This window comes from Protobothrops mucrosquamatus, unplaced genomic scaffold (assembly GCF_001527695.2).
Source record: "Protobothrops mucrosquamatus isolate PMUCROS unplaced genomic scaffold, P.Mucros_1.0 scaffold1329, whole genome shotgun sequence".
NCBI classification, from domain to species: Eukaryota; Metazoa; Chordata; class Lepidosauria; order Squamata; family Viperidae; genus Protobothrops; species Protobothrops mucrosquamatus.
In genome coordinates, this window is record NW_015387528.1 from 368,938 (window position 1) to 389,091 (window position 20,154).

General features: G+C 47.5%; 1 protein-coding gene across 2 annotated transcripts in view; it reads right to left on the reverse strand.

The window, feature by feature from the left end:
• KIF1B (kinesin family member 1B) overlaps nucleotides 1–20,154 on the reverse strand; it is an 85,313-nt gene that overhangs the window by 6,498 nt on the left and 58,661 nt on the right. For both annotated transcript variants that reach the window (XM_015821438.1, XM_029285133.1), the window contains 17 exons: nucleotides 19,123–19,301; nucleotides 18,279–18,416; nucleotides 16,915–17,163; nucleotides 14,067–14,185; nucleotides 13,483–13,568; nucleotides 13,231–13,360; nucleotides 12,634–12,796; nucleotides 11,600–11,690; nucleotides 10,966–11,084; nucleotides 9,064–9,119; nucleotides 6,305–6,413; nucleotides 5,569–5,635; nucleotides 4,945–5,029; nucleotides 4,225–4,330; nucleotides 1,786–1,900; nucleotides 499–632; nucleotides 55–116 (listed from right to left, as the gene is read on the reverse strand). In XM_015821438.1, the coding sequence (XP_015676924.1) occupies nucleotides 55–116; nucleotides 499–632; nucleotides 1,786–1,900; nucleotides 4,225–4,330; nucleotides 4,945–5,029; nucleotides 5,569–5,635; nucleotides 6,305–6,413; nucleotides 9,064–9,119; nucleotides 10,966–11,084; nucleotides 11,600–11,690; nucleotides 12,634–12,796; nucleotides 13,231–13,360; nucleotides 13,483–13,568; nucleotides 14,067–14,185; nucleotides 16,915–17,163; nucleotides 18,279–18,416; nucleotides 19,123–19,301 (2,008 nt within the window). The remainder of the gene's footprint in view (nucleotides 1–54; nucleotides 117–498; nucleotides 633–1,785; nucleotides 1,901–4,224; nucleotides 4,331–4,944; nucleotides 5,030–5,568; nucleotides 5,636–6,304; nucleotides 6,414–9,063; nucleotides 9,120–10,965; nucleotides 11,085–11,599; nucleotides 11,691–12,633; nucleotides 12,797–13,230; nucleotides 13,361–13,482; nucleotides 13,569–14,066; nucleotides 14,186–16,914; nucleotides 17,164–18,278; nucleotides 18,417–19,122; nucleotides 19,302–20,154) is intronic.

Below are 20,154 nucleotides of genomic sequence, written 5' to 3' on the forward strand. Positions count from 1 at the left end.
AATATGGTGGAATTTTTCTTTTTGGGATATTCACGAAAAGGGGCGTCTTCTGACCTGGGCTTCCGGTGTCCGACATTTTGCACAAGCTCAACTCGTAGATCCCGGTTACTCGGTTGCTGCTTGCAAAGAGGGAGGCAGAAAAACAAAAACAAAACGATAATTTGAGAAAACAAGGCAGTCTCGGGAAAGGGTCGAGCTCTTAAAGAATCCTTACACTGGCCCAAACTGGAGTTAATTCCTCAAACAACAAATATATATATATATATTACCATGTACAGAGGAACACTTGCTTGCCTTTTTTTCTCAAGTGAAGGAATCTTTGACCGATTCCTGGTCAGTCTGAAATCAAGAGCCCTCTGCTTGAAGATTTCGAGAACCGACTCAACCAATCTTTTTAAAATTTCATGAGGAGGTTTGCGAGACACCAAGAGACAGCAAACTAAGGTTAATCCACATGTCTCATGGCCCTTGACTAACCCAGGGGATGATCTGACTTACGAATCTGGGGACTTCGAGTAGCCACGTCCAAAGAGACTGCGCAGTGAGCGGGGGGGCGAAATCTTGGCATCCCGAGAGTAGAAGATCATGCAGATGTCTTTGGTGATGACGGCCGGTTGGATGCAGTGATCCAGCTGGAAGGGAAGAAACAGCTGGATCACTCCCACGTTCCATTGTGCAAACAGGTGGCATTGTCGCTCTCTTTGGCACAGGCGGGTGTGGCGCAAGCGGAGGTGAACGCACATACTTCTAGCTCCAGATTTATTATCCTCTACATCAAGGGTGTCCAACCTTGGCAACTTCAAGGCTTCAACTCCCAGAATTCCCCAGCATGGAGAGTTGAAGTCCACAAATTTTTAAAAATCGCCAGCTCTATTTACCCCTCTATTTAAAATCATATGAACTCACTTAACAGGAAGAGGAAAGACATCTGTCCCTTTGGAAATAACACTCTAAAAGGTCAAAAATGTACTTTGTAGAGGCCAGATATGTACTTTATACTTGATTCGCAGAGCTCTAGAACTTCAGACTGTTTTAAGTAAATAGGCAAAAGTGTTAATCTTGGGTAGTTTTAAGCTTTCTGTAGAAAACAAAAGTTAGAAGCGAGTCGCATTCTGAATAAGCATAAAAATATTGAAGTTTGATTGATTTCACTGGTCGTTTAAGGGTTCCTAAAGTCCTAACTCACAATGCAGGGAGGGATTTATCAATTGAACACCAAAGAGAATCCCTGCAGACAAAAAGCTAGCATGGAGGGAGTGGTCGCAGGCTCTTATTCCCGAGCGGCTTGCGTTCTACTTTCCCGCCGACAGAAGAGGTACCATCTGCAAAAATCCAGATCAGTCCCAAGTGGTCATCTTGGTGAGACATAACCTTCTACCTGTAGTCCACATTCTGGACTACAAGAGCCTAACTCTGGCCAGCGAGTTTCTTTTGAGTCCTTTCAGAAGTTCTAGATTTAAAAACTGTAAAAATAAAAATAAATAAATGGAGCTTTCAAATTCTGCTTCGCTTAAAGAGATCCCTGTCCGTAGTTCAGTCCGGTTGTCGCTGTTATGTTCCTTTGGCTGGGTTGACTAAATTTTATACTCTGGGTTTGTTTCTCATTGCTGCCCGGTGGTTAGGATTAGGGCTGTGCAGATACATCGTAAAAAATTTAAAAATGGCCTATCAGCTTAAGAAAAGGGGGGATTCCCTCCAGGGATCCCTGTTATTTTAGAGCAGCCCAACCTCTCCTTTCCCCCTTCCGTCAGGCTGAAGCGCGGAGACCGGAAGAAGCCACCTCACCTCCAGGTAAGCCGAGAGGGTCATGTAGATCTTCTCAGCGTAGGGGGTCACCCGGTTCAAAAGAAGGGAGTTGTGCAGAGAGCTGTCCCAGACAGCCTCAAAGCGGTAGAAAGTTCTGGAAAAAAATAATAATAATCATTAGCGCAGAGGCGTTTCTCCCAGCTGTGGCTGGGCAATAAGCTTAAGAGCAATGATGGCGAACCTTTTAGAGACCCAGTGCCCAAACTGCAACCCAAAACCCACTTATGCATCGTCGGGTGCCGGGTGGGTGTGGCCCATTGTATGGGTGTGGGCAATTGGGTGGGCGTGGCCCATTGGGTGGGCATGGCTGCGGTGGTAACGGCAGACTGGGTGGGACTAAAAAGGTCAGTCAATCAATTCCAACTTTGCAAGATCTTTTTTTTTCCCGCGAGAAGTTGAAATTGACTGATTGATTGAACTTTTTTTTTTTTTTTTGCACACGGCGGGGGAGGCCTAAAGCGAAAAAGTTTTATAAAACCCAGCTGAAGGCCTAGGACTGGGGTGCGTGCCCACAGAGAGGGCTCTGAGTGTCACCTCTGGCACCCATGCCATAGGTTCGCCACCACTGCCTTAGAGCAATTCTCGGCAGGTGGAACAAAAGCAGACCCCTTTCTCGGTTTCTACCGACACCCTCTGACTTCTACCTAACTGCAAACCTCACATTTTTCAGTGATGGGTGTCAGAGTATCAAATTAACTCCTGATTCCTGGCTCGGGGGTCAGGGTGAGCGATCGGCATTCAGAACTAAGAATGAGAAAGGGAAGGCATGGCGGCTACCTTTCCACGGACAGGCAGGGAAGAGGGCCTGCGTTTGGTTTTTGTTAAGCTAGCTAATGTCTGAAGGTCTGCTTCCCCGCCAAACCAGCTGAAGGAAACAGGATTGAGTGGCTCAGCCCTGCCCTAGAGCTATTCTCTGCTTTTGCAGCTCTTCTAAATCTGGACAGACCTGCTTTGCCAGTCTGAAAAGAAACTGAATCTTGCACAGGAAAGCCAGAAGGGCAAAAAAAAAAAAGGAGGGGAGGGCAGATTGGGACAGGGTCCCGGGAGAAGCTGAAGCAGCGGCAAATGAAATCCCCTTTTAACTAGTTTCAAGCAGGGAGCAGAAAGGGTGCAAGGTCATGTCTAATTCTAGATCAGGGTGGAAAAGATGGAGAGGACAACATTAAAATGGCATTTCCACCGTGCAAGAACCAAAGACTCAGCACAAGAGAAGTCAGAGTGAGTAAAACAGGAAGAAGCAAACGTTACTGGATATAGATTGGGAAGTGTGGGTCAAGACACACTGGAAAGGAACCCCCATTTCTGGATTTTTGAGGACGGGATTAAGGAAAAGAGCAACAAGTAAAAATTAAGGGGGGGGGAAATAAGAAAGAAGCGAAGCACAAATGTGGGACTTGAACGCGCAGAAAAGCTTCTAGCTAGCAGACTCAAATGCTTCGCCAAACATAGATGACAAAGTTCTCTTTTTTGCAAAACCCCTAAGATTCTCAAGGCATGCTGGGCAGGCCTGTGAGAAAGGGGCGAAGGGGAGACTTTAAAGCTACCCCCAAAACAAGGAGAGGTGCCACGGCGCCAGGCAGCAAAGAGGGAGGGGCTGAAAACTCGCCCGCCAAACTGGGACTAGGCAAAAGGGGAGGACAACAGGCTGTGCACTAGGGCGGGAGCGCTGGGGGGGCCAAGGAAGCAAATGTGAAAATACCTAGGCATATCCTTATCAAGGAAGAGCCTGTGGAGATACAGAAAGCTTTCGTTAAGTCAGCCCAAACCTGGATGGACGAGCGAGAAAGGAAAGCGGCGAAGAAAAAAGCAACACTTCGAGCCAAAGGACAACGCAAAGACACAAATGCAGGGACATGAACACACACATACACAGAGAGAGAGAGAGAGACATGCATCATACATGTGTACTCAGGGGGGCCTTTCTGGGACTTCCACCTTCTCCTGCCAAGGGCAAGAGCTGAGCAAACCACAAGCAGGATGAGTTTATTTCACGGCCAAAGGGGGCATCGTCACAGCCGTAAGACGGAAGCCTGGGGTGTGTGTGTGTGTGTGCTAAAAAACCTTTGTGTTGGGTTATAATATTATATCATTATTTGTCTATTACAAAAGGCTCATTTCAGAGGTCCAACAAGCCTGACTTTAGTGTATTCAGGCTGTTCCATTTCTCAGCTCTTGATGGAAGAAAACCCAGTCTGCGCTATTTCGGCAGATAAAACAGGGTCACCGATTCTTTAAGTGCCACCCAACCTCAGATCTAAACTCTGCTTCGAAGCTATCCTAGCCGGTGCACGGAGAAACCTCTCCCAATCCAGGGCCCCGGTAAATGTGTCAGGATTCCCATCGGTCGGGCTGTCCGGGGAGCATGAGAACTGGAGTCCACCCTAAGCCGGGGCTCCCAGGCTGGGGAAGGCCTCTGACCTGTTGGAGCTGTGAGAAACCCTCAGGTATTTTGCGGAGATGATGTTGAGCGACAGGACGGCATCCACGGCCGTTTCGTCCACTTCGGCTTTGTTCCGGATGCGCCCTGCGGGAGGCAAAAAGACCCCACCGATTGATTCGGTGTCACTTCGCAGGGGATACTCGTCGTCAAGTGCCCGGAGAAATCAGGAGGTTCCGGGCAGTTCAGATGGGTATAAAGATTTATTGCCAGCTTGAGCTCTCTACAAGAATCTGAGCTACTAACATCCAAGCAAATTAGCGGTAGATAAAGAGTCCGTGGAATTCAAGGCAGGCTGGGCTTAGATCTGTGGGCACGAAGGGACTCGTGACTGATGGCATGTTTGACGCCTCCCTCAGGCCCAGCCTAGTCGTCTCCTACATGTGTAATTGCAGAAGGATTTTTTTGGGGGGGATGTCTCCCAACTGAGATGTTTCCCCACCCGAAACCACTCATCACTCCAAACAGCCTGTCAAATCTTTCTGGAAGGATAACTTCCTGCGAAACCCAGCCTCGGGTACAGAGGACTTCAGAAGTAGGGTCCCTGCTGGCCCCCGAGGTCTCGTGAAGGATCATAGTCACCCCCTCCTCACTGAAGACCCCCTGGGCCAGATAAAGTGGGCTGGGCACTCTGCAGTGAGCGGAACGGTGCTGAGAGAAGGGAGAAGGAACTATACGGAAGCCGAGGAAAGGATACTTACCGACTACCAGTTCTCTCACATCTTTCCAGTGGAGCTCGTTGCCTTTCTCGTGGATGATGGTAATGGTGATCCTCCGCTGTATTCCCTGCAGTGATGGAAAGAGACCCGCTCTGTGGCTTCTCCCCCTTAGCATTCTGCCTCTTCAAACACAGCCAGCTACAGATGTTAGGCTTAAAACCGCCCAGATCTCCTGACATCTGGACCAGCAGAGAACTGAACTGAACCGAGCTGAGGAAGCCTGCCAGATGCAGGTGCCAAAGGCACCGTCTCACTTTGGTGCCGGCCATAAAAAAAGGGGAGAACGGAGATCGAATTCACCAAGACGAGGTTTAAATGCAGATCCCCAAGGAACATGGTTAATTTTTATTTCAAACAGTCCAGTTTGGGGGGGGGCAGCATCTAATAATCCCTGTCTGACCTCAGGCAGAAGGGTCTGGTCTGATTTCAAATTGGGTAGGAGACTGCCAGAAATAACAGGATGGTAGGGCGGGGCATTTTGGAAAGGAAAATCACAAAAAGGAAGAAAATGACCATCGGCACTATTGTCACTGCCAAGAAAACAGTCTTCCTGTAGTAACCAGAATCAAGACAGTTTCAAAGGAGACTTTGTGGGGATCCACCTACCTGGTGAAGCAAGAATGTGCCTTGGCAGGGGAGACCTCCAGTGTGGTCCACAATGGCCGGGATGTACCTGCAAGGGAGAGAGGGGCAAAGAGAAAATCAAGATGAGGGAGAGATTTAATTTCCCCAGGACTCACAGCTAATTCCATCCCAACCATTCCCCCCCCCCTCAGATAAGCTCTCATTAAAAATACAGCTAGACTAATTGCTGGGAAGGACCAAGATCTTAGCTTATCGATAGATAATCACATTTATTAGAGAAGGCTTTGGGGAACGGAAAGGGGTGCTTAAAACCAGCTACGCGGGAGGTTCAGAGACACAGCATCTGCCTGTTCCTCTCTTTCATTCTGGGAACCAGTTACAGAGCTGATTCTTCCAGCGGGGAAGGAAAGCAAAGCGTCGCTTGAAAATCTTTCTCCATCTTTCTTTCGGGACCGAGCTCTCCATCCTAAACCCATTCCGACACCCCCAGATACTCCACAGCGTCAATCTCTCTCGCAAGGCACTCTTCTGAATGGCCAAACGAGTCTGAACGATGCTCCTTTGGGTCTGTAGCAAGGAAGGAGGTCTTCTCCTTATCGGCCCGTTTTGGCCACTGGTTCTCCGTGCTCCCGCTTAAATCCACCCAGCGCCTTCGTATGTTCCTCGGCGAAAGGATCTCGCTTTGCCCGCTTCGACGTAAAGGACGAGCGGCATGAACTGCTCCTGTCACCCGGCACCCCACCAGGGACCAACTTACTCTCCCGTCGGCTCCAGTTCGCTGATCTCAAACCAAACCAGGAGATCGTATTTGGTCATGCTCTGCCCCAAGTTGGCTTTATTCATCGTGTTGAGTTTGGTGGCCGGGACTGAAAAGAGAGAAAAGGCTTAAAAATTAAGAGGAAACGCGGTCTGGAGAGGACATAGGGACACTCCTAATGCTGCCTGGGGTTGAGGAAGACAGTTTTTGTGATGCTTAAAGGAGGTTTTTTCCAGCCTGCTTTCCTCGATGGGTTAGGACTCATAAGCTCCAGCCTAAAATAATGACGTTACATTACAATATAATGGTAAAGGTTTCTCCTGCCCAGTCATGTCCGACTCTTAGTTTCTTAGCTGAAGGAGCCAGCATTGCCCAAAGGACCTTTTCCGTGGTCATGTGGCCAGCCTGACTATACAGCGAAGCGGATTGAACATTATTACCTTCCCATTTGCATGCTTTCGAACCGCTAGGTGGCAGGAGCTGGGGCAAGTAATGGGAGCTCACCCTGTTGTGCGACGCTCGGGTCTCAAACCCGGGTTGCCAGCTGTCCAACTGACAAGGACGAGGACAATCAACCAGTGGAACAGCTTACCCCCCAGAAATGGCGGGCGCTCCATCACTGGAGATTTTAAAGAAGAGACTGGACATTCACCTGTCTGAGACGGTATAGGTTCTCCTGCTTGAGCAGGGGGCTGGACTAGAAGACCTCCAAGGTCCCTTCCAGCTCTATTCTAGTCTGACCATGTTCAGCCTCCTTAACCACTGAGCCCTCACACACACACCCTGTTCATGATAATATGATATTATAATAAGAGGAGCCATTTTCCTCCTGTCACTTGTGAACCAGCCACAATTCATTAAGTCATATTATTATTACGGATCATCGCACAGTCAGCCAGATGTTCAGACTGGATTTGGCATTTTTGTCTACCTCTCGAGTCCTTACTAAGGACCTGGGATAGGCAGATGTGGATGTTTGAATTGATGGTATTACAGATATCGTCGCAGGATGGAAGCGGTTCCTAGTAAGGCCGCCTTTTGCAATTGACTGATGGAGAATTTGTCAATGCCAATGGTGTTCAAGCGGTGCTCCAGTTGGGAAAGGCACCTATTACTATTGGTATTATTATTATTATTATTCACAGAGAAGGATCCCAGGAACAAAAGAAGACAGAATATGGATACACAGAACAAGGTTTTCATATAGCAAAGCAGGAACATGGACCCAGAAGGACAGTTCTGACAGTTCTGACCAAAAGTATTCGGTAGGTTTTTTTCTTCTCGTCTTAAAAGAGAATCTGGAATGTCCTTAAAGCCCAGATTCAACTCCTGGGCTTGAATGTGGGGTCACATTTTTTGATACAAGTCAGGCCCCAGCCCACAACGGGATGAAAATGGTAACAGAGGGCTTGGGAGAAGGCCCAGGTGCCTGGAGAAAGAGTCCAGAGGGCTGTTCCTATATGGATCCCCAACTGGTTGTTCTACTGACCATCTCGCTTGGGAAAGTGCTGGGCCTGACAACTGGGGACAGGCAGAGAGAGAAAAGGCGGAGGCGACTGGTCAGCGTCGTCTCGGAAAGTTGCCACGGCCGAGGTCGCAAGCACGTTGGCATGCTGGGACACAGCGTCGAGCACGGGCATGCTGACATAGCCAGACATGAGATACTTGACCAGCTCAATTTTTCTCTCATGGTCTGGAGAAAGCAACGAGGAGGGTATGTGGGGAGGAAAGACGTGGGGCAAAGAGGCGACCGGTGAGAAAAGAAAGGCATGAGAAAGGGGGAGGCAAGGAGGTCGGAGGGGAGGAAGGAGGGAGAGAAGGTGGGGAAAAAAATGGAATGAATGAAAAGAATTCAACATGCACAGCCGAAAGCTAAACCAACAAAACTGTGGGTGGGTGGGTGTGTATGTATGGTGATGAGCGAGGGGGATGGTTACTGCGAAGGGAGCAACGGGTGAATAGAAAAAGGCTGATCAACAGGAGTCCAACACAATCTCCAGGCATGAAAAGAACATCAATTTGTCTTCATCTAGTCCTCCAATCTATTTTATTTTTATTTGGGGGGGGGAATTGGTCCCAATAAGACCTATCCATTTGCAAACAACCGGTAGCCCTTTGGCAGATAAAGGCTGGCCCACAATTTGATCCATTTAAGGCGGGTGGCACCATCACCCAGATGGTTGGGAGGTGGCCTACTGCTCCAGCTGTGGAGTCCAGCTGTTGAATGTTGCGATTTAATAACATTAACGGTATCGTCACAAGATGTGACCAGTTATTGTTACTACTACTAGTGCGGAGAAACTAGTAAAGTTTGTCTATTCCTTTTCATTTCCAATGATGAATGTGTTTGTGGGTCCCTGGCGCCATCTGAGCTTGGGGGTTTTCTTGCAGATGTTTCATGACCAAACTAGGTAGCACCCCACACTGATGACGTTACCCAGTTTGGTAATGAAACGTCTGCAAGAAAAGCTAGCAAGATCAAGGACCCCACAGGACCCCACAGCTGAATCCTGAGCTACCAATATTCCCGTCTGCCGGTGCTAATGCATTTTTAATCTTATTTTCCATTCAATGTCTGCTAACTCCAAATGACTCTGAGTCCCACAGATCAATGGATTATTCTTGTTATATTGGATTCGATGCCACCCAATTTCACCTGACTCCCTGCGGTCTTCTAAGCATCTCCGTGTGCGAAGAACTTTGTTACTGAGAGGGGACAATGGTGTCTATTTCTTGTCCGAAGGAAAAATAACTCTTACCTGGCTTGGAGAGTGGCATGGGAGGCGGGAAATATCGGCGGGATGGCTGGGCAGGGCTGCGGAGAGAAGAGGCAGTTAGCGCAACTGGTGTGTATCTGAAGAAAAAGGGCGTGTCGTGGACACCTTTGAATTCAGCACCACAGTGAGGATAGACCAGGGGTAGGCATCCTTGGCTCTTTTATGACTCGTGGACTTCAACTCCCAGAATTCCTGGGCCAGCCACACTAAGGGGAAAGGGAGAGGTTTCCAAGCTGAGCCAGGCCGGCTCAGGAATTCTGGGAGTTGAAGTCCACGAGTCATGAGGGGCCCTAGTTCCCCCATGCTGGCTCAGGAATTCTGGGAGTTAAAGTCCACCAGTCATAAAAGGGCCAAGTTTGAAGACTCCTGGTTTAAATATTTAAATATTTTTTCCTCACAGTCACATGATCAAAATTCAGGCATTTGGGCAGGGGTAGGAAACCTGGGCTCTTTTATGATGCGTGGTCTTCAACTCCCAGAATTCCTGAGCCAGCCACGCTGAGGGGAAAGGGAGAGGTTTTCAAGCTGAGCCATGCTGGCTCAGGAATTCTGGGAGTTGAAGTCCACGAGTCATTAAAGAGCCAAGGTTGCCTACCTCTGGGATAGACAGATCCCTTTGTACAGGTAATTGTCGACTTACAATTCAGCCCCACAATTTCTGCTCTTAAGTGAGATGTTTGTTAAGTGGCTCTTGCCCCCATTTTACAACCCTTTTCGCCACAGTTGTTAAATGAGCGCTGCAGCTGATAAGTTAGTAACCTGCTTGTTAATTGAATCTGGCTTCTCCGTTGACTTTGCTTGCCTGAAGGTCGCCAAAGGGGCTCACGTGACCCCGGGAACACGGCGACCGTCATAAATATGAACCGGTTGCCAAGCATCTGAATGTTGATCACGTGACCATGTGGGGATGCTGGAAAGGTCGCAAGGGTGAAAAATGGTCCTAAGTCACATTTTTTTCAGCGCCATTGTAACTTGGAACGGTCACTAAATGAACGAAGCCAAGGACTACCTGCGGTCTTTCTTGTAACCTGCTAAGATGGCAGTAATCTGGACCTCTGTCTAGAGAGGAAAAGAGGGCAGTGCCGTATTCAAGACAAAAGAGATTCTGAATTATCTGGATTTGGTTTTCCTCCACCCTACAAGGGGGGAGAAAAGTAACCCCTTTGGCTGTGGTTTGTTCTCCAAGCCGGTTTCGATATAATTTCTGGACGTTTCATCACCAAACTAGGTAACATCCTCTGCAGGATTTTCTTGTCCTATTCTCCTTCGCTTCTAAATAAAACATAAAATCCTGCTGATGATGTTACCTAGTTTGGTAACAAAACGCTCAGAAATTATATGGAAACAAACTCAGAGAACAAACCATAGCCAAAGTCTAAAACCCGAGCTACGAGTATTTTCTATTATTTCAAAAGTAACCCTTAATTCTCCTAGTAGTGGACAACCAGTAGGAGAGGCAAAGGAAGGAGGGCGGTGGGGGCGAGCGCTATTTTGCTTCTGTAACACGCCAGAAATTCTTCCTCTCCTAAACAGAGATACAGGTTGTCCTCGCCTTAACGACCACAATCCATTGCTAAACCAGACAGCCCTGTTTTACCACTTTCTCTGCCACAATTGTTAAGCAGATCACCGCAGTTGTTACGTGAATCTGGCTTCTGCCCGCTGACTTTGCCAATTGGGAAGCGGATAAATGGTAAACTACGTGAGGCCGGGGACAGGGCAACCGTCATAAATAGGAGTCAGTTGCCCAGCGTCTGAATTTTGATCAAGTGATGCTGCAACGGTCTTGGGCGTGAAAAACCAGTCATACGTCGCTTTGTTCAGTGCCGTTGTAATTTCAAACGGTCCCTAAATGAACGGTTAAGTCAAGGGCCACCTGTGTACCTGTTGAGTTCCTGTCCCTGCAGATGTGGCGAATGGAGCTGATAGTGTCCAAAGACTTCAAAGACAATGGGCTTGGTCTTGATGTATTCGACAAAGGATTCGGTCACTTCCACGGAGATCTGTCAGAGGAGACACGGAACAGCCCTTGGAGTGAGCGAGAAAAGACTTAAAAAACAAAAAATTTAGCCAACCAGCAAGCAGAAGAGAAGGTTGGCTCGCCTATCTGGAAACAAGGATGAAACTTGGGCAGCTACGTTTCCTCTGCGTTTCAAATTGTAAGGGGGAAGAAGGTGTTACTTTCGAATGGCTTAGATGGAGAAACAAAACTTCTGCGATTATGCTGAAGACCGTGAGAGCCTGAAACCTTTTCAAGGACACCGAAACATGTGTGGATTTCAAGCGGATGGTTCCCATAACAAAGCAAATTTGTTTACATGGACTAGGTAAGACGTTGGGGGTTTGGCTGGGAAAATAATTGTTTATTATTGTTTAATGAATTTGGTGTTAGTTTTGCTTCGACATTACCATGCAGTGTATTCAATAAACAGTAAAGAGTTCGGAGGCGGAATGAACCTGGGGTTGTATTTGGATTCTCAAACTGGATGTTGACCGCCACTTCGTCGCTTTCACTTACATTTTGGACATGATAAAATCCAAGTGGGGCCCCTCGGCCGTTATTTTTCAGAGGTTCGGTGGAGAAAGCCTCATCGTGCCGGTGGAGAAAGCTAGGAAAACAAGAATAAACCAGGTGAAGGTAAGTGACTACATCATCGCCTTGCTTAGCAATGTTCGTTCCAGTCTCAATGATGGCCGTGAGTCAAGGACTGCCTGTAGCCCTGACATTTCCCACATCATTATCAATCAGAGGTTCTTGCGGCAGACATAATACATTCCTCAAACAACATTCAGCATGGACAACGATAATCACAGGTTTCCTGCTAGACCAGGGGTAGGCAACCTTGGCTCTTTCATGACTCGTGGACTTCAACTCCCAGAATTCCTGGAAGCATAGCTGGCTCAGGAATTCTGGGAGTTGAAGTCCACGAGTCATAAAAGAGCCAAGGTTGCCTACCCCTGTGCTAGACACATGTATTCCATTTGTCAGCATCCCACATCCCAACCTGCGTGTCTATACAGATTCTCCGTCATCCAGGTCACGGTGGCCCCAAAGGTGCTTTTTCAAGAGGCCACTGGACTTTCTCTGCTTTTCCTTGAAGACGTTTCGCTTCTCCTCCAAGAAGCTTCTCCAGCTCTGACTGAAGTTCTGACCGACTGATCCATTCCCCACCCTTCAGTCTGAACTGAAGAAGCTCTTTGGATGAGAAGCGAAACGTCTTCGAGGGAAAAACAAAGAAAGTCCAGTGGCCTCTTTAAAAAAAAAAAACAATTTCTCCTACTCATTTGCTCACACACTTTTCTTTCTCCGGCTCATCATTTTCTACAATTCATCCCCCCCCCCCAAAAAAAAAGTTTGGGAAAGAACAATTTCTCTTCACTGCTTGCAGAAAGCAAGTCTCCTGGCCCTGTATTGAGCGAGCCACCCCCTCCCCTCCAGCAGAGATTCACTGGCCATGAACCAACCACTGCCTTTCCAGAATTATGCAGATTAGGCCAGGCTTATCCCTGACTTTCTGCAATCGCGAGGACTAGGAGCTTCCTTAGACTTACTTGAATTGGCAGAAGATATCTGCGTATTCTGGGAGGATCCCGCTGGCCTGGAGCACCGTCACCCGGAACGTAAAGACACTGCCCAGTTTCAGGTGGTCCCCAATCTCCTCAGTAAACCCTTCCATGGCCATCTTGCCATCCAACAGCGGGGTGGATTTCAGGTCTGCCCAAAAAGAAAAAAGAGGAATTTTTTATAAAAAGGAGCGGCTGTCTCCGGAAGGATTGCAACCCTCCTGAAGCATTTTCACTCGGAGTTCAGTCACATCCCAAGTTGCCTGTTCTTTGCCCGGCCTGGCTGTGGTCTTCATTCTACCCTCACCGCTTTTAGAGAGGCCTCAAATCCAGAGGTGGTATCCAAAGAGCCATCTCTAAGTTTAAAAAAAAAAACAACTGAAAAAGCAATGTTGGGAACTACTCTGCGCAGACATTGCAAGTCACAAAGCTTCTCTCCCGCTCAGATAGTTTAGGATCTGGATCTAGCGGAGCACGCTACAGCCGCAGCTTCATTTGACCCGTCTCCAATTTCTCCTGGACCTCAAAAGAATCAGAAGAGGCCTTCTGCGTACAAAATCTCCCGGTGAGGCCTGCTCAACTTACCCAACTCGTTCATCCGGTTGATTTCTTCGGGGGGCGTGCTAACGTCCGCGCTCTGCCCTTCTCCCTCGACGATCCTCAATTCTTCCAAGGACAATCCAGAACGGGTCATGGGCACGGATGAAAAGTTGCTCTGGGGAAACCACAAAGAAACGGGAGACGCCCAGTGAAGATGGCTCCCGCTTTTTTCCTACAGATTCCTCGTTGCCACTTGGATGCCAAGGCTTATAGAGGCAGGCTTAAGCAAGACGTTACCTTGTCAAAATACTCATTATGAAATGAGATCTTGGCGGTGCCGGACTGCCGAACGCCAGAGCCGTAATCGGGGGCTTCCTCGTCGGCTGTCGGAAAAAAAGAGAAAGAGAATATTTGTCGCGCAGGGTTGAACTCTGGAGTTCTTGGTGCTCTTTGAGTTTGGTGGTTTTCTTGCAGACGTTTCTTGACCCAACTAGATAACATCCTCAGTGCTAGAAGGGAGGAGGGGAAGGAGGAGGAGGAGCACAATGACTGTGGGGTCCTCGGTGCTCTTTGAGTTTGATGGTTTTCTTGCAGACATTTCATTACCAAACTAGGGAATACTATCCATGCAGAGCACAACATGATAACGTTACATAGTTTGGTAATGAAACATCTGCAAGCTCAGAGAGCATCAAAGACCCCTCAAAGGGAAAGAAAGAGACAAAATACAGCAGTTACAGAAACGAGCTTTCAAACACCCTGACTCCAATCTTTAAAAGGTGACAATTCCACTACTGGCCCAAACCGTGAACAAACCAACAAGGTCAGGAACAAACCAACAGCTACACTCGGCTTCTCGGCAAGGCCTAGCTGCAACTTACCAGCTATAGCTTGGACTGCCACACGCAGGAATCCGCGTACTTCTCCCTTCTCACTGACAATAGCCACTCTGTGGATGAGGGGGACTGGATAGAGAAGATTGCTCAAGTAGACGAACGCCCTGCAGGAAAAGAAGGATGTAAACCAAATGTTAGGCCGTTGTTCATAAAACAAGAGAGTTACTTTTGACTAATTGGAATAGAGATGGCATTTGGTTGAGGACAAACACAGTAAGAACTCATCTATTATCCTGAAATGAAAGGCAGCTAGACTCGTTTTGATCCTTTAACAAATCACCGACGATTTAATTCGTCTCACGGTGCTTACATATGAAAACTTACAAGAAAAACTTGTGAAGACAATTACAGAACACAATTACAGAACACGTCAAATTTTAGCCCTTCTTCGCTTTAAATTTTGAACAGACCGGAATATTTTTAATGTTTTCGTATTTTAACCAGTTACTCTCTCTTTCGTGGCAATTTCAAGGTTGCTGCTTACATTTAGGAGTCATAGTCAGCGATGTTTAAAGGCCATGTATTTTGCATCCAGAGGCAGACACAGCCTACTACTGTACAGTTTACATGAAAACTTACACATAAAAGTAGCAATTTAAATGTTGTGTTTTTGTGCAAGTTAGCTTTGTCGAAAGAAAAAAAAGCAACCTGGTTTTTGCAGCAGAATAAAATAACATTTTCAAATTACATTTTCCACCTTCCAGCCCCTCCCAATAGGCTGTCCCTACAGGCATAGGGACCCTCTGTCACAAATGGCCAAACAAAGGGCACATATGACTAATTCAACTAGGAAAAACAAACACTGTGGACTAGAAAGATGGGAAACTTTTATATGGTCACGTTAATCTATTCTGCCATGCCCATGTGCTTTCCCCCACAACCGATGAGGATTTTCCTGAAATGAAGAGAAGGTAAGCAACGCAAAACACAAGCACAAACGGTCTGTATATTTGATAACCCAAAAGTGTCAGTAGGAGGCAACACAAAAGGGAGGAAACACTAGCAATAGCAACACAATGGATACACAAACAGAAATGGCTTGCAACTCAAGACTAAGACAAATCGGCATCCTTTTTCCAGCCTGCTTTGCGAGTTTATTTCGGAGGGAAGCGAATTCTTTTAAGGCAGCAAGCAACAGCAGACTGAAAAGAAAGGCGAGTTACGATAAGCCCAAAGACTGGTGAGATCAAAGCAGCATCTTCACATTAAAAAAAAACAAGTCAGATGAGAAAATAAAAAGTTTAACGTGAGAAAAAAAAACGGGAGGGGATTGAAAGATGACAAACGGGACGCAAAGAATGCCTGGGATGGGTTGGAAAACATAATCCATGCGGAGGGGGGAGACAAAGGCCCCATTTTTGGTGCCTTCCCTGGGCAAATAAATATCAATTTCACACGGTGTGCCAAAAGAATTGACTGCAAGGACTGGCGTTTTTCCTCTGAGCCACAAAGTGGAAGCCAAACCAGCATCCAGATGTGGGCCACTGCACGGCCTACAAGCTCTCTAGCTTAACAAATGGAGCCAGGAAGAAGATAAGATGGGAACTCCCTGTATTGCCTAGAGTGGCAAGTTGTCACAGCCAAATGCAGGGCACTCTGGCCACAATCGCCAAAACTCGCTGGTGCGAACCGAGTGCCATTTCTATCTCTGGTTTTTAAGAGGCCGGCGATGCCACAGGCTGGCTGGTTAATTTCTAAACATGGTAAAAGGGTACAAAAAAGACAGAAGGGCTGAGTTCTCCCATCGTGGGAGCTTTTAAGAAGCCACAATTTTACTGGTAATGCTAAGCCATAATGGTGTCCTATTAACAGAAAATCAAATCACGTTACGGCTTCATATGAGCACTGCCTTCAGAGGGAATGCTAAGTAAAAATTAAGAAATCTTAACTGTGATTTAGTGTGATGTTGATGTTGCCAATCAAGAAATTTTTATATGAAAGTTTTTGGAGAGCATCAGCCGCTATTTTGTATATATATCTTGAGAAAATGGAACCCTACAGGGAAATAAAAGCTCTGGCTTGAAGGTCAAATGAGTATTTAGATTTTGATTCATGGTTACAAAGGAAAAAATTTTGACACTGCAGTTTTTAGTCTTATGTGCAATCTTCACATCTGTTTATCCGCTGGGGCCGTTTCAACGGGCACCTGTGGCACAACTGAAGTGCTGGATTTTTGCTTTCTGACAGGATTTGAGAGTTACTGGGTTTTATTGTTGTGAGTCACCCAGAGTCGTATTTTTCGAATGGGTGCCCGTGCAAATATGGAAAACCAAATGACCCACCGCAATTAATTCTCTTTTAAAGCCCACAGCACACAAACTAATTTCCACACGAAGCTAAAGCAAGCTCCGTTCTACGATGCAATTTAGGAGAGGGCTAAAAACTACACTTATCCAAGACTCCTGAATCTTGGATCATAAGCTACTGTTTTAATTTAGAGTGCTTGGAAATTTTTTTATCAATGGATGCTTTCAGAATTTTTCTTTTCTTTTTTTTCCCCCATTGTGTTTTTGCAAGCCTGCCAGAGAGGATAAGGAGGCCGGAGATATACGGATTTTTTAAATCAGCAAAATGGAAGAACTGAAGGTTCTTCATGTAACACTCACACTGGTCTTTGCCTAGAGATGAGATAAGACCACAGACTTTAGGGTCATTCTAGAACATTACGCAGGCTAAGAGCGAAAAGAGATGAAATTGAAATTATCCCGAAACAAGAGGCTGGGGAAAATCAGCCTGGGATTTGCCTGGAGTGGTTTCTCTCGATGGGAATGACAGGCAGCTCATGGGATAAAGCCAGTCCCTGCTGGCCATTCATACAGTCGACCTCACCAACCTTCCCACCAAAATGAACCAAGGGGACCGGTCGTAAAACGGGTCCTGCCCATCACTGAAGCAGTCCAATCCCTCCTCGGTCCCGACGTCAGAGCCCGTGTCGTCCACAAAGGCCTCGTCGTCAAAATCCGTCATCTCGTCCTGCTGCTCGTCGGCCAGCTCCGTGATATCGGAATCGGCGGTGGAGAAAGTGGGGGAGGGCGTGCGGTCAGCCAGGCGCTCATTCACACAGCCGTGGAAAATGGGGGAGCTAGATATATCGGTTAACGGAACACTTTGGTTAACGTGGCAAGGGAGGAGGAGGAGGAGGAGGAAGGGGAGGGGGGGAAGAGAGAGAAAGGAATAGCTTCATTGGAGAAAAAAAAAGGGGGGGTCTGCGGCTGAGCCCAGCGCACAGCCCACCAGAACAACATCACAAGGCCAAGCTTTTGGGAGGGGTCAAAGAGGGTGCGAGACAAAGCACAGGGCGGAAAAGGTTTCCGGCGAGAGAAACACGCATTTCCTAAGCTGTCAAAGCAAAAATATTCAACCCACTCTGCAAAACGAGCATCTCGAATCCAAATACAAAAACTCCCTTCCCACGTTAAGCTAAAGTGTCAGGGAGAAGACCGTTCTTGTTTAGTGAGCTAGTTCTCTACAGGCAAGGAGATAATTCAGCGGGGTAGGAGCAGATTGACATCCCAGGTAATTCCCCCAGGAACGGGACAATCTGAATTTCCACCAAACTAGGAAATAAGTTGGGTGGATTTTAGGAAAACCAGGGCAGTGGTGCGATTCACTCACCGAATCCGGTTTTTTCCCTCCCGGTGGAAAAAGTTGTGTGGGGCTGCAATATACACAAGCTGCTACCCAGCCAAGGAAATGCACGTGCGCACCAAAGCAAAGGGTGTTTTTTTTGTTTCTTTGTTTTAAATAAGCAAACTAACAACAATCCTGCTACCGTAGATGCTTTTAAATGGAACAAAAATTCTCACTGTGGCTTTTTTTACCCTCTTTTCTTCTAGAAAGAGATCTCAGAAGCAAGAGCGACCTAATTTAAACCTCTGGCTCTTTTCTGAAGTTAAATTTCCAACGGAATGTCCCAAGGAAATGTCATCAATAAACTGAATTACTATTCAGGGCACGGGAGGTTAATTTTCAAGGAGAAACGGACCAACTCAGCTCATTCTCAAATTGTAAAAAAAAGACCAACTGGATGGCCAGCCCTTCGCACGAAATCCTGTCCCAACCGTGCATCTATCCAGGAGGGGATAGGACAAAACGATGCCGGCACTTCAGACCCGCCATGCCAGGGATATTCCCGCAAGGCCGATGGGGGTCGTCTCTCTCCCGCATGGGCGCCACTCGGAATTGGGCTCCGCCTACCTCCCAACCAGCTTGAACCAATGGAATCGGTCGTAGAAAGGGTCGCTGCCCGTCATGGTGCCCTCGTTGTCTTCCTGGGCGTCGGAGGCCATCTCTCCGGCTCGGTCGTACATTTCTCTCATCTGCTCCAGCCTCTGCCTGCAAAGAGGAAGACGGCCAAGGGGTCAAGAGAGAGAGCCTGGATCAATTTAAATTGTGCGAAGAGATTTCGGCGCTCCTGCCTGCCATCTGATGTTGGGCTGGGGCATGGGTCAGCCACATGTGGCTCTTTGAGCCTTCCCCTGCGGCTCCTAGCTTCCTCTGCCATTTGCAGAGAGAGAGACAGAGATAGGCACTTGCGCTTCCCTTCCCTTCCCTTCCCTTCTCTCTCTCTCTCTCTCTCTCTGTAAAAAAGAGAGTGGCCTCACGCTGTTCTCAGACAAGCTGAAAAGCTTATCGGGCGGGACTCCTCCCTTTGCTGTATCTCAGTAGGAAGCAGGAAGCAGCAGAAAGCAGCAAGCAGCAGCTCTCTCTCTCTCTCTCTCTCTCTCTCTCACTCACTCACTCACTCACTCACTGAGTGGGGGAAGAGGACTGGCAGACCAAGTTTTGCGGCTCCCAATGTTTTCTTTTCTCTGGGAAACGGGTCCAAGTGGCTCTTTGAGTGTTTAAGGTTGCCGACCCCTGGGCTGGTGCATAAAGAATCAGGGTGTTGTTTTTTTTAACAGTAGCACCCACAGGGCTGAAGAGCGTCCTGAAGCCAACTCCCTGCCAGTTCTAACAGTTTGGGAAGCACTAAGGCAGAGGTCCCCAACCTTTTGGGCACCGGGGACCGGTTCCGTGGAGAGAGCCCTTCCTTGCACACCTGAGTTTATCCAGAGACCAGTAGTGAGTAGCGCCGTTCTTTAGATCTTGGACCTCTACTGCCACCACCGTGCGAGGGAAGGGGCACTGGCTGCGGGGCTTGTCTGAGTCAGCGGGCAGCAGCTCCGGAGGTAAGGGGGAATAGAGCGTGTCGGTCAGCAGAACGAACTGGAATTGGACCTGGGAGGGCAAAAATAAGAGGTGGATGTAATAATAATAATAATAATAATGATAAAGTTGGAAGGGACCTTGGAGGTCATCTAGTCCAACCCCCTGCTCAGGCAGGAAACCCTATACCATTTCAGACAAATGGCTGTCCAGTCTCTTCTTAAAAACTTCCAGTGTTGGCGCATTCACAGCTTCTGGAGGCAGGTTGTTCCACTGGTTAATTGTTCTGTCAGGAAATTCCTCCTTAGTTCCAGGTTGCTTCTCTCCTTGATCAGTTTCCATCTGTTGCTTCTTCTCCTGCCCTCAGGCACTTTGGAAAATAGCTTGATTCCCTCTACTTTGGGACAGCCCCTGAGATACTGGAAGACTGCTTATCATGTCCCCCCTCGTCCTTCTCTTCATTAAACTAGACATACCCAATTCCAGCAACCATTCCTTATATCTTTTAGCCTCCAATTCCCTAATCATCTTTGTTGCTCTTCTCTGAGCTCTTTCTAGAGTCTCAACATCTTTTTTACATCGTGGTGACCAAAACTGGATGCAGTATTCCAAGTGTGGCCTTACCAAGGCATTGTAAAGTGGTATTAATACTTCACGTGATCTTGATTCTCTCCCTCTGTTAATGCAGCCTAGCACAGGCATTTTGTCCTCTGCTGCGAAATGTATACTGCTCTTGCATATGGAGGTTCTTGGAAGCCCTTGAGGCTGATGGCCGCTGATAGGCTTTGCCAATTAGCCAATCGGCCTAAACCGACAGGCTCCTTTCTTCAAATGGTTTGATCGAAAGCTGTCTTTCTCCAGCTACAATGCATGGACTTCAGCTCCCAGAATGCAAGCTGGCTGGGGGATTCTGGGAGTTGAAGTC